Source organism: Lepisosteus oculatus, chromosome 5, assembly GCF_040954835.1.
Source record: "Lepisosteus oculatus isolate fLepOcu1 chromosome 5, fLepOcu1.hap2, whole genome shotgun sequence".
In the NCBI taxonomy this organism is placed as follows: Eukaryota; Metazoa; Chordata; class Actinopteri; order Semionotiformes; family Lepisosteidae; genus Lepisosteus; species Lepisosteus oculatus.
Window position 1 is genome coordinate 30,438,932 of NC_090700.1, and position 14,709 is coordinate 30,453,640.

At 42.4% G+C, this 14,709-nt stretch overlaps 1 protein-coding gene across 1 annotated transcript; it reads right to left on the minus strand.

Moving 5' to 3' along the window:
- Window positions 1-68: 68 nt before the first annotated feature.
- On the minus strand, window positions 69-12,767 carry LOC138239198 (CMRF35-like molecule 7). The gene is made up of 6 exons (XM_069190267.1): window positions 12,251-12,767; window positions 9,544-9,876; window positions 7,344-7,454; window positions 4,749-4,853; window positions 2,572-2,615; window positions 69-2,452 (listed from the first exon to the last, which is right to left on the minus strand). The coding sequence occupies exons 1-6, from the start codon at window positions 12,285-12,287 to the stop codon at window positions 2,279-2,281; spliced, it is 804 nt and encodes a 267-aa protein (XP_069046368.1). The 5' UTR covers window positions 12,288-12,767; the 3' UTR covers window positions 69-2,278.
- Between the last annotated feature and the right edge of the window lie 1,942 nt (window positions 12,768-14,709).

Below are 14,709 nucleotides of genomic sequence, written 5' to 3' on the forward strand. Positions count from 1 at the left end.
GAAAACAGGCAAAGCGCCACAGGCCGATCTCACAGCGCCGCGCTGAGATCGATCCGGGTACTGCCACGATAAACCAAAAATACAGTTGGCATTGTTTTTTCAGTACCTCGCTCAAAACATTGACATGAGCCTAAAACACTTTCAAGCTTTAATATTACCCTATAGGAGACTTTTTTTTTGCAGCAGAGTTCAACCCAGCAATACTACAAACACAAACATCACCAAGTTATATATTCATATTAATAATAACAATTCCTTACACTTATATAGCACTTTTCTGGACAGTCCACTCAAAGTGCTTTACAGGTAATGGGGACTCCCCTCCACCACCACCAATGTGCAACATCCACCTGGATGATGCAACAGCAGCCACAGTTTGCAAGTCTCCTCACCACACACATCAGCTATCAGTGGGGAGTACAGAGTAATGAAGCCAGTTCAGAGACTAGGATTATTAGGAAGCCATGATTGGTAAAGACCAATGGAAAATGTGGCCAGGACACCAGGGAAACACAGTACTCTTTTGGAGAAACACCCTGGGATTTTTAATGACCACAGAGAGTCAGGACCTCAGTTTTACGTCTCATCTGAAGGATGGTGCCTTTTTACGGAACAGTCTCCCCGTCACTATACTGGGGCATTGGGACCCAACTAGACGGCAGGGTGAGCGCCACCTACTGGTAACACTAACACCTCTTCCAGCAGCAACTCTAGCTTTCCCAGGAGGTCTCCCATCAGGTACTGACCAGGCTCACACCTGCTGAGCTTCAGCGGGCTGCCAGGTGTTGCAGAGTGATATAGCTGCTGGCCCTTATGTCTGGGCAAACAGTGTGTTCTTCAATCCCTGCTTACTGTTTCCTGCCTCACTGCATTTTAAAATTTGGATGAGGAGGAGGAAACAGACACAGGAGAAAGACAAACACGCCTGCTCTGACACAGTCCTGGCCCTATATGCAAGATGTGTTGTCACTCTGTGACATGCCCAGAAGACGCTAAAGGAAAACGCAATCTACACACTTCAGGAGAATAAACAAAGCTCCTCCTCCACTGCTCAGTTGGGACAATTAATACCCAGATATTTAATATATGTTTTGTTTTTAGAAGGTTTCTGTTTTGGACAGTGTTTCTGTTAAGAGTTTAAAGTGGTCATTAACGATCCTTCAAGATGTTTCAGCTTAGTCTGAATGTGATGCCGTGTGACCTGTTACATCTTAAGAAATAAAAACACAGAAAGGATCTTAGTCTCTCATGAGATGGCATCATGCCTGTCCCTGAAGTCTGTGCACAAGACCAACCACCCTTCTACATCATGGCAATTCTGTGACTGATTGAAAGACATCACAGTCAAGAAAACAGGCAAGGGAGGAATTAAAAATATGTGTTTTATTTTATGCTAAAGAAATTACATACATCCCTTTGAGCACTTAGACTGGCCTCATAAGCATAATTACTGGAATTTATAGAGGTAAAATACAGAGCTTCTCAACAAAGCAAAGATAGCCAGCCAATTAGAGGCAAGGCTTCTCACATCAACCAATCAGAGGCAATACTTTTCTCATCAGCCAATCAGAGGGAATCTATCTCTCATCAACCAATCAGAGGCAAACCTTCTCCTGACAGATGACCAGACCTTAAGAGCTCCTACAATAGCACATATGCAGAGAATTCTTATTTTTAGGAACTGATTAGTTCGGGGGTTTGGAGATCCATGCTCAGTCATATATGATTATAGATATAGCTCAGTCATATATAGGTTATCCATCATGGTATAATGTATAAAATATACTAATACTTTGTGTGAGTTGGAGTAGGGAGCTGTGCTGCTGTAGGTATGACAAAAGAATAAGGAGAAGTTATTTCCACGCTTGAGCAGAAAAAATGCATAGCTGAAATCTTCTGTTTTGTCTTCTTTCTACACTTCTATTATCAGTGTAGAATGAATCTCTGCTTGTTCATCGGTATGTGCGTTTACAATGTTCCCTATAGCTCTGTTCACAACATCAGCGTGCTTGATAGTTTAAAAGATTTCAGTTTTGATTTAGAGCTACTGTTATTTGCTACGTAATTGTCTTCTCAAATGCTTGTATAAATGCACGGAGCAATTATAAGAATTTATAAACAAATGTCATTAAAATCCTTCCAGCATACATTTGTATTGGGATGTTGCCACTTCATTGAAAAGGGCGAAGAATGTTTCGGTATCAGGGAAGGCAAGACTGGCTTCCCTTGCGCCTGTGTCGTCACCTGTAGGAGTGTGTGTCCACAGTGCAGGCCCAGCTCAGTGGGCTGTCACCAGAAAGTAAACCTCACTGTCCTTGGGTGTGTCCACGGGCAGCTGTGCGAGGGAGTAGAGTCCCTGGCTGTCCTCCTCCTGATGGTACGACCCGCTGTAGTACACTGAGGACAGGGGCTTGATCCCAGCGGCGGTGCCAACATTCGCATATTCAGCATCCTAAGTAAGACAGGGGTAAACTGAATCAATCGATAACGGTCAAAATTTGCAGCGTCTTGTTAGGGTTCAGCTCAGTCGCTGTAACAGTGAATGGCTGTTGTACGGTAAATGAACGTTACCTGTGCAGCGTCTGTGAAAGTTCTCCTGGTTAGATGGTCCTTGGCTGAAAAAAAGCCCACATTCAGTAGGTCATATAATAATAATTACAGCAACAAAGTGGGCGAAGAGAGCAAATTATACAAATCAGCTTTTGTGTAAAACTGTACAGTAGCATTATATTGATGTATTACAGTGTCCTTAGTTATCGGGCTATCCTTCAGAACAATGCACAAGGCCACTTGTTCCACTGCTGGCATACCAGGGCAAGGTGTCGTAAGAGCATTTGAACAGGCAGGTCTCAGTGAAACAGATGCACAGGGTTCCTATATGTGCAGTGTGAACCAAACCTAAACTCCTCTTTAAGCTTTGAGCTACACTTTATTTTTACAAAATCCCTCTCTAATAATAGATTGGCAACTAAACTGCCAGCTTCAAAATCCCCAAATCACTTTTCCGAAAACTAAAACCCTCTTTCATTCATAAGTTTGGCTCTTCCCAAGGATTCACAGAACCATATCAGGAAGAATTTCCATCTTGCGTCCTCCTACCTCTTTTTTACATGCTGTTACTCCTGGGAAGTCTCACATGACAAGCACACAGAAATCAAAATCTAAAATGATGCTGTATGCACAAGCCCTCTCTAGAACATTGTTACCTATCATAGCTAGAATGTGCTCTAAGGAACAGAGTTAGAGTTTGGGGCTTTTTCTTCTGCTTTATTTTCTGGCCACTAGTGGCAATACTTTGTTCAACATGAAAACTGCTATCTCTGCTTACACTTATGTAGGCCTCGAGGAGGAGTTACACTTTCCGACGAGTTACCAGCCAATCAAGCAACTTGTAGCATTGTCAGTATAATCCTGCGTTAGTAAAACTGTTAACTCAAAAGCCACTGATTTTTACAGTGTGATTTGTTTCACACTGTTATTCATTAACAGTGTTTATCCTCTGTTAACATAATTATATCCAACCTAGTAGATGGTAGGGGAAAAAATACCCCTCTTAAATGGGATACTAATATGCCAGCACAATGTCTTTCCTGGATGCAGATTTTATGCCACTGTAGCTATATGTAAATCCATATGAACTCCTAAACTACAACATATTACAAAAATATTTCACATTTATTAACAACCGTGTGCTGCCAGTGTAGAGTGAAATGAGAAATTAGAGTAATTTAAGGAGAATGGTCATTAAAAATTGACCTGGTCAGAGCCCTGACCTGGATCCCAAAGAACACACCTGGGATCAACTGCAGCTTTTCAGGAAAAGAACGCAGAATCCAACTGGGCTACAAATTACAATCCAGGAGGCACAATATTCCTCTCCAAAGTGTTGTGGAATCTTTATCAGAGGAGAGCCAGGAAAGGTGTTCTCATTCACTCAGTAAGGCATTTATTCATATTGTGCAATAGGGAAAGACAGCAACCACCGGTCTGTGCAGCAAGTGGGAGCTGATTTCCAAAGTAAAATAGAGAAAAGTCCCTTATTTTATACACTTAGCTGATGCAGCACCTCAACTTGTTTACTTCATTATGGTTGGTTAGTAATACAAAGACAGGCAAGACAGTAATTTTCCAGTCCTTAGAGGTCTTAGGCTTGAAGGACAGAGAAGACAGCTACGTGCAGTTTTGTATCTGCCTTTTTTGCTGCGGCAGAGATAAACATATTCTGAGAACATCCCATGCCCTTGACTTGCTGGGTACAATCACACTTTGTTCAAAGAATCCAGCTGCTTTTACAACAAAGCTCTGCTCGTAAACAATATTTTTAGGATAAAACACTTTTCTTCAGTAACTTTCCATTACAAAAGCTAAAGGATGGTCCTATTCCATTAAATACATTGTCATTAATTGTCTTTCATGAAAGTTCCTAGTAGCTTCGGTGAACAAGTGTATGCACGGTACAGTTGTTAGACAGTTCCACGTTGCACATTCAGGCATTTACAATTACTTTCACTGTACAGCTAGCTGCCACTGCAGCTCCTGCTGCACAGGTATAGTCATCAGCATCAGCACGTGTCCCATCAGGCCATTGACAGCTTCACTGCAGCAGCTCATAGTCACAGAGGAGGGGTCAGTCACAGGTTACTGAGTCTGGAGAGAGCAGCTCTGCTGCAGCTCTGTCCAGCACAGCCCGGCCCTGGGCAACAGTGCTCTGCTGAGCTTCACTGATGGGCCAGCTGGAGGAGACTTACCCAGGGAGCGTTTGGGTCTCCTCTGTGTGAAGAGAATGACAGCTGCCACCAGGAGCCCACAGGCTATCACTGAGAGGACTGCCCCAGTCACAATGTGGGTGTCTACTGCAAAACACACACAGTGCTCATAAATCGCATGCCTTTCAATAATGTGATTGCTGTTATCATGCTCAACATACTCAACACTCAAAACTCAACACTATAGAATATTTTTAGAAATGCATATAGGCTATATTAAAAAGTGTCCTTGTCTCTGATTATCAGCCTTTATGAAAATGAACTTTTCAGAATAAACCAGTGCCATTCCTGCTTGCAGCTGTTTTTCATGCAGTTAGAAAACGGTGGTTTTTATTTTGTTTTGTTTTTTATTTTTACTGTTCTAGCACACCAGGACTAAAATTATCTCTTGAAATAAGGAAGTGAAGTGGAAACTGGAAGGCACTTAAAGCTGAAGGGGGAACAAAGGTTACAGGACAGACTATTTGTGGCTTCCCCTGGCAGCACGTAAGGTACCACAGTGGCAGAAAATGTCAAAGAGCACCGCACTCCCAATCCAAACACAACCTTCAAGTAAGAGCTGCACACAACCTGGGCTTCCACTATCAGCTCTTGCAGCCGTTGTGTCACAGTCTGTAAAACAGAAGGAATGCCTAAATTCGTACGATTTACAGGAGGGGATGCCTTGTAAGGATATCACAAGGCTGCTTTCCTAATATGACATGAAATTAAATAAGCCGTTTTAAAATAACCTGGCACAGAGGATGTGGACTGCTGCTGCTTTGCAAAACTTTAGCTGTTTGCCACAGAATTTAGCGGCTTAGAGGAAAAAGCCCTTCTGTTATGCAATCTGTGCAAACTGGTTTGCCGGGGGATCTCCAGCCACCCACAAATCACTTCATGACAGCAGTTAGCAAAGCAGGAGCAGGATTTGTAAACTTTCTTTTATGATCTTTGACTGTTGAGGACGAAAGACTGGAATAAAGAATTGCTTCATCACACCGAGCTTGGTGTGCATTCGTGGTTGTGATGTCTTGGACAATCTTAAAGAAAGAACCATGTGGGGTTCGCATTCTTTGGCTTAATAAGAGTGGAGATCTGATCAGCATGGTTGTGTTATTTTCCACAGCATTTGTCTGTAGCTAGAAAATGTCATGTTACACATTGTCTGTTATAGAAGGCATGGCTGTTTCCTTTGTTGTGTGCCACGGATTTACGTTATTTATTTTTTGGGCCTTTTATTTGTGTGGATGTGTAGAGGGAAGCAAATGATGTTAGTGATGAGAGACACTTGCCGATGAGTCAATTAGATTTGATGGATGATTGTAATGGATGAGCTACTACAGCACTTCATCTTGCATGCTTCTGTATAGTGTTGTTGTGATCAAGTTTTATATAGTTGAATAGTGTTGGTGTGATGAAGTTGTGTGTAGATGTATAGTGTTGTTGTGATCAAGTTTTGTGTAGTTGTATAGTGTTGGTGTGATCAAATTTTATATAGTTGAATAGTGTTGGTGTGATGAAGTTGTGTGTAGTTGTATAGTGTTGTTGTGATCAAGTTTTTGAAAATTCTGATCAATGTGAATTAATTCAGGTGGGTAGCTGCGTCAGCATGCGTAGGCTGCAAAGGAATGCTGAAAAGAGAAGAAAGAAGACACAACGTTTCGGCCGTGGAGCCTTCTTCAGGTGTGAGAAAGACAGGGCAGTAGGCAAAGGTAATGTTGCATAGGAGAACAAAAGCTGGGAGAGAGGAGGAGTGAGAGGTGGGAGCAGGGGACAGACAGAGAGGCCAATCAAGAGGGGTGAAGTCAGAATAGGTGCAGAGAGGTGTGAAATGAAACCTACAATGAATAGAGAGAATTTAGAAGAAAAGTAGTCTGTCGTTAAGAGAAGGGGGAAGGTGTGATCCTACAGTAGCTGCAGGATAATTTTGGTTTCTGTAGTCTTTCTGATGTACAGTATGAGTTTGGAAAACCGTCTTTGAGAACACTCTGTCTGTGTTCTTTTTTCAATGTGAATTAAAGTTTGTGAACCAAGGTTAGTATTAATAACAGTTGCTGTAATAGTAGAAAACATTAGTGGACACATTGCATTGTGTTGCATTGCATTGTGTTATTACATATATTATTACTCTTAGTAATATCTAAGCCTTTTGAATAGCAGTGTACAGTTTATGATACATATTCTAATAGTAATTAAGAATACTTAGAAGTATGCTTAATATAGACTCTTCTTATCATTCTGTCAAGTGTTCCCACTTAATAATATACTGTATATATAGAATGTTATGGATATATTTTAATAGGCAAAAATATATTTTAATATCCTTCTCAGCTTCTGCAGTCTGAGTGAGTTTGTGTAATGACCTTGAAAAGACATAAGAAAGTGAGAACTGTCTGAACGGAAGAAAGGTGGCTGAAGAGAAGAGGCCATTAGCCCATCTAGCCTGTTTGGTAGTTAGTAGTTAACTGATACAAGAATCCCCAGGGTATCGGCTCAAAGAAAAATCCGTCACAACAAAATACAATGTTTGGAAGATTCCTCCACTCTAAATCGCCACCAGTGAGAGGAACTGACTGTGCAAGCAAACAAGCTCACCTGTGAACTCCCTGCCTCCTGTCTGGGTGTTGTGGACTCCTGGTGGGGTGGCAGTGGCATCCTCTGTAACAGTCCCTGGACTTGAGTGGGACAGCATGGAGACTGTAGGAGCTGAGGAGACAAACAGTACGGAGCTACAGAGCTACAGGCCAGGGAGACTTACCAGGCCAAACTTCTAATTCACTCCTACGGGAAATTCCCATTTCAACATCCAGCAGGTTGAAATGAATGTTGAAATAACATCCCAGGACATGAGACAATGCAATTGTGAGACTAGTAAAAACAGTAAACAAGGGAATTAAATTATTAATTTCACTTTTAAGTAATTAAGCAATTGTCTGTCAATTCAATATTAATACAACTTAACATGACCCTAAAACAGCCCTGTAGAGCTAAATGAGAGGTGGGATTGATGGAAATGCTTGATCTAGGAAATATGAGAGCAGGACTGCATTAATATTGTCATCACGGACCTGGGCCACAGGGATCAGGACTATATTCCCTTTTATTTATTTTTTTGCTCACACTGTATGGAAGAGAGTAGTAACTTAGGACATGGTGCTGCCAGTGAGGGACACGCCTCTTGTCCAATCAGAGCTGTCCCTCCTGTACCCCGCTGCAGAGCTTGTCGAGTGACATAAGATGAATGACTCAGTGGGAGAACCTGTCTCCTTGAGCCCCTCCTTGTTATGCCATTGTGGATATAAGGAGTTCTGCTTTGCCAAAACTCTTGGTATTTGCCACAGACCTACAGGCCTGGTATACCAGTTAGCCCTTTAGAGGGAAAAACAGCTCCTCTTGGCTATGAGCCAAGATGTAAAGACACAGCTGGAGATTCCAGACTTGGTGGGTTACGGCTACAAACGCCTCAATAAGTGTTTTCAGCTATCAGTTGTGTCACACGTTTACTCCCAACATAAGCTGTGCAAAATAGTTACACCTTTTAAGTAGGACAATGTTTAAACAGGACGACATGAGGAATGGGAAGGCAGCACACCACGAGCAGAGGGAGTTGGATTAACGCCCGTGGTCTTTGTGTGAAACAATTTCTAGTCTACAGTAACCTCCCCAGGTGATGACAGCACAGTAAGTATTAATAATGGACTCACTAGTTTACATCATATCAAACCTGCCCATAATATTGTAAACTGACAAATGTACATCTTTTTATTTCAATTAACAAAATTACATGCTAATTATTGTATGTATTATAAATGTAACTTATATATTCCATATAAATACTGTAAATACAACTATTTCAATGGAACAAGAAATGGGTTTATTCCATGCTGAAAATAGAAGAGAAAAAACACAATGTTTCGGCTGTGAAGCCTTCTTCAGGCTTCAGACCGTTATTAACAACTGGTCCATTTTACAGGGTGGTCCCTCCATCATCTCATCTCATCTCATACCGCTGACCACCCAATCTACGTAAACTTCTGGTTCACAGTTCCCTTGACCGCACTCGGCAATCATCCCCAAGCAAATACATATCTACCAACACGCTCATTCAGGGCCCCTCAGGACAATTCCGGATCACCCAGACAACATCCTGTACCTCCAGCAACCTCATTTACTGTGTCCCCTGAACAAAAAATGCACGTTGGGGAAACCAGAAGGAGACTAGGAGACCGCTTCAGAGAACATGTTAGGGCTGTGAAGATTAAAGATTTCTCCAAGCCCATAGTTTCTTATTTCACCTCAGATGGCCATGATCACACTGATCTCTCTGTCTCTGTTCTCAAAGAAGGGTTTCTCAACTCCCATCGCAGAAAAAAAAACAGAAACAAAACTCACCCTGAAACTATGTTCACACCATCCCCCTTCTCTCAATGACCGACTTATTTTGGTGTAATCTTCTTCATTCTCATGCAGGTTTTGACTTCACACCTTTCTTCACCCTTCTTCACTGCACTTCCTGAGTGACCTCTCTGCCTCTCTGCCCCTCCTGCCTCCTCCCCTCTCCCAGCTTTCGTTCTTCTGTGCTATTTAATCTTTTCTGTCTGCCCTGTCTATCTCACACCTGCAGAAGGCTTCACAGCCAAAACGTTGTGTTTTCTCTCTTCTCTTTTCACCATGGCATAAACCTATTACTTGTTCCTTTGCAGACTACGCATGCTGACGCAGCTACCCGCCTGAAGTACTTCAACTATTTCTATTATCTATCGAAGTCAAATTTGACATTAAATTGACTGTGTACCTCGTGTATCAGTGCTCACTATTATTTTTGTGTATTTATCAGGTCCCCATTGCTCCAGTCCACAGTAATACACCGCAGTGTCCTGCAGGGTGAGATTATTCATGGTCACAGTGAAGGTCCTGACTGAAGTGTTGACAAACAGAGAGAATCTCCCCACAGTGACCTCAATGTCCGTCTTGCCAGTTTTAATGAGAACATCCTTATTCCAACAGGGATCCCGACACCAGTACTTCTCCTTGTGCTGATACCCATCTGGATAGTAGCACTCAATCTCTACACGTCCTCCTTCAGATCCATTCACTCTCCTCTCTGCTGACATCACACAGCTGAGAACTGGGAAAAGACAAAAAAACAATCGGGATGGATTGATTCTTATAAAGAAACAAAGAACTTTGTGCCTTTGAGAGAAATCTAAGTGTTTAACCAGGAACTGCTGTAGGTAGGTCCAATTGGACCCTTAATCTCTTGTGTTAATTGATGCAGGTAATGAAACTGCTTGCTTTTTTGCGCACTCAGCTCTTCGCTTCAGCACATGGAACGTCATGCAACCTCTCCATAACTTTAATCCCTTATTCTGACACAGACACTTAATTGGCAGTCTGTTCAAGATGAAGAGAGATCGAAGGGCATGACAATGTACCTAATTCTCTCAAGTCCAATTGGTTACATTTCAGCTAACACATCTGAATGAACAGAGTTCTGAAACATGGTGGATACCACTTTCAAACCCCATAAATCATTTTAACTGGTAAAAATTGTTTTGTTAAAAAACACACTGAAAATTGAAATTGATGAGTCTCTATTAAGACCTTGGTATGAGCAAATACCAGAAGACAGTGTTGCTCTAGATTTAGCATTGAGAACTGCTGGTTTAAAGGATCTCTTCCCAGATGTCTACTAAGAGGCCAGCACTGTATTGTGTGATGAATAATGTTCCTTGTTCTTTCAAGCTTCTGTACTGAGTTCTCTAGGTTTTGTTTACTACACTGCAGTACAGTCACACACAGCTCAGGACAGACACCTCCACTGCAGTAAAGTCACACACAGCTCAGGACAGACACCTACGCTGCAGTACAGACACACACATCTCAGCACAGACACACAGCTCGTGACAGACACATACACTGCAGTAAAGTCACACACAGCTCAGGACAGACACCTACACTGCAATACAGACACACACATCTCAGCACAGACAAACAGCTCAGGACAGACACCTACACTGTAGTAAAGTCACACACAGCTCAGGACAGACACCTACGCTGCAGTACAGACACACACATCTCAGCACAGACACACAGCTCGGGACAGAAACCTACACTGCAGTATAGTCACACACAGCTCAGGACAGACACCTACGCTGCAGTACAGACACACACATCTCAGCACAGACACACAGCTTGGGACAGACACCTACACTGCAGTACAGACACACACATCTCAGCACAGACACACAGCTCGGGACAGACACCTACACTGCAGTACAGACACACACAGCTCAGAACAGATATCTACACTGCAGTACAGAGACACACGGCTCAGTACAGACACTGACACTTCAGTACAGACACACACAGCTCAGAACAGACACCAACACTGCAGTACAGACACACAGCTCAATACAGAAACCTACACTACTGGATAGACACACAGCTTAGGACAGACACACAGCTCAGTGCAGTCATCTAAACTGGAGTGCAGACACACACAGCTCAGAACAGTCATCTACACTGGAGTACTGATACATACGGCTCAGGACAGACACACAGCTCAAGACAGCCACAGAGCTCAAGACAGCCCTACACTGCAAAACAAACAAACACAGCTCAAGTTTAGTCGGCTCTGTAAAACCGCAAAGAATATGTTTAGTAATTTTTATGACAAATGTTTAATTTGTTAAAAAAGTTTAAAAACAAAACACAAAATATTGCACTTATCCTTTTCTAACAAATCGTCAAATTATCATTTGAAACAACATTTCCTGTCCTGTACACACCTTTCTCAGGGTGAGCGGACTGTCAGGATTAAAAGAAATCTTATTACTAAGAAAAATGTTTGCAATATTTTTTAAAACCTCTCATGGTTCCAATGTATTACACATCAATTTGTAGAATAAGTTAGTAGTACAGTTACTAAAGTTTATAAGGTTATTACTGCACAAGCCTTTAATCATTGCCTTTTTCTTGGGATTTGACCGCTACACCTGAGCACTGTACTCAATGGGTTGTAAGACAACATCCAGCCCCAGTTTTATAGTGAAATCACGGGACATTCAGTGCTAATTGAATTATTAATATCAGTTGGTGGAAACCGATTATATTGAGACCCTCTTTGCATCGGAAGCAAGATTGATGATTCTGGAGGAGCTTGGTCAAGGCGAGAGGAAGCTTGTCTTGACCTTAGCAAAAGCAGGGCACAGTGGACATCAGTTCACTGGGCACACATGCACATACTGTTCAGTAAAGCATACAAACTCCACGCAGAAGGTGCCACAGTCCAGGGTAAAACCTGAGAGCTAGGAGGCTGTGCCGCTGTCTGGAAGTGTACTGTCCCCCCACAATTGAATTGCTCAAAAGAGTCGGTATGCGAAGCTCAGTGCCTTAGGTCCCAGTTTATCTTGTGAAGGTCCACAAAAAGACCCAGAAAATAGCAGATTTTTTCCTCAACAAAATTGGTCATTTTTATGAAATAAAATACCTCGACTTACCCGCAAGGAAAGAAGGGATCTGCACAGACGGTCTCATATTTCTCCGATCGAGTGTAAAGGTTTCTGTGTGGCTTACTTGTCAAGCTTCCTGCTACCTTATAAAAGGAAATGAGCAAAAAGCTCTTTCATGAGTCTAGCTGTGGAACAGAAGGACAGAAAGGAACTAAGCATCAGTGCAGCCCTTCCGATTTAAAAAAAAAAAATCAAATAATCAATAATGAGCTTTCCACTGTAGCGCAAGACAGGCCACTGATGTTTTAAGACTCAGAGATATGGTTTGTACAGCCTGAACAGGCTCAATATAATCTAAATTAAGGCAACCACAGAGTCTCGTAGTTTCGGCCAAAGGAGATGTGAGGTCAGACAAGCACTAGACAACAGGAGGAAGTTGTGCTCATGGTCTCCAAAAAGCACGCTCAGCCTTATGAGCCTTATGATGCAACAAGCCAGCTGTTATGTGTGAGGTGTCTGACTTTGGATGGATGTGCATTCTGTGTGAAGTTTGCATGTTCCACTCATTTCCAGGCATTTCTTCCATTTGCACCGGTTTCCCCCCCCCCCAAGAAAACATGCTGTCTATTTTAGTCAGCTTTGGGCAATCGGTTTTTGGGTCTGCACCCATCCAGCATGAATGTTTAAATGCCCCACTCACTGTTTTATTTTTTCAATCTGTTAAGTTTAGCAAATAAATAGCAATTGTGCATTACAATGTGCAGAAATATGTCAAGCTTAAGGATGTTCCCTGCAGAGGTTAAGTTAACTTCTTTTCACTTAGAGATTATGAAACATGCAATTTGACCAGGGGTGCCAAAACTTTAGCATACAACTATACATTTGAGTTTAGTTAACTTTCCAACCCTCATATCAACATTATCCGTGAATCTACAATTAAGGTATCAATAAATTAAATCATTTCTGGTATATTGACCCAGTATATTGACCTAAATACCTGTGTAACCACATCAAAAACATTACCATTACTACATAAATGTGCTCTGATAGATTAGTATTCTGTTTGTAAAAGCAAAACTTGCCACACATGAAACACACAAAAAACGCAGCAGCAGAACTTGGCCACATGCCTATGGGCGTCTTCTCGATCATGCTACCCAAAAAGCCTTAAAGAAACAAAATAGATGACTAAATCTGATCTAATGTCATGGAGTCATTTCACAACGCCAATCTCATTCCCCACCTCTCACATCGCCATACCAGGATTGATAGACAATTTCCAACTCTCCACCAGAGAAGTCCAGGAAAAGGTGGTAATGCAGAAACCGATCAATTTAATTAACAATTGATTCAAATGAAGTAATTCAGAGTCGAGGGTGATATGAAACCCGGAACAAATAGAAACTCTCGGTGGTGAGAGTGAATACCAGTGTTCATTAGGGGACATTCACCACTCTTTGAAGTAAAAGAACAAAGCAAATCGACAATCACATTTACAACAGCTAGAAAACGCAATAACAAAAAAACATGCCATGCTAACTACGCCTTTCAATTGAGTGCAAGTGATGTCTTTAGAAACATCTCCAGCATTCTCCCAATGCTAGCTTTCGGGGGGTTATATACAGCAGAGCGGTGACCTGGTGCTAGGCGGGTCTCAGGACATCCGAACGTCAATGCTGAGCAAAGGTGAATGAGTGACCCGGAAATATATAGCCCCAGAGAGGAAGACACCGGAAAGACAGCAAAGCACAGGAAACTAGGGACAGGACAGAGTAGGAGCGCCCTCTGGAGAGCATGACAGTACCCCCCCCCCTTCATGGGCAGCTCCTGACACCCATACAAATAAGTGAGCTGCACAGATCTGGGGGGAGGAAAAACCTCATTTAACTGAAAGGAAACCTCCGGGAGTCAACAGCGGAGAGTTGCCCCCTCCTCCAGGGTATAAACCTTTATTGGGTAGAGGAAGGGGGGGGTCAGGTAGAGCTCCAGAGACTGAAACAAAAACGACAAGTACACAAGCACAAACCACAACAAACATAAACCTGGGAGACCAGGGAAACAAACCACAAAAAACAGATAGGAATCAAAAGTTCCAAGACACACGGGACAGGGGGACCATAGAGAAGGGGAAACCAGGAAGTGAAAAATCAAAACACCAAGCCAAAAATAAAAATAAAAACCTGGGAAAAATACCACAGACTGGGCAAGACACATTCAACATTCTATCACTGATATCGGAATGAACAACCCAAGGAGAGCCAGGCACTAGACCCAGTCACAGGCACGGATGTCCAGAGTGATATCCAGCAATGAGAATAGAGAAACGGAAAAAAAAGCTTACCATTCTATCACTGATATCGGAATGAACAACCCGAGGAGAGCCAGGCAAGAGGCCCGCTCACAGGCACGGATGTCCGGAGTGATATCCAGCAATAAGAATAGGAAAGCCAGCTCAACATTCAATCACAGATGCCGGGAGAGGCAACCCGAGGAAAGCCAGGTATTCG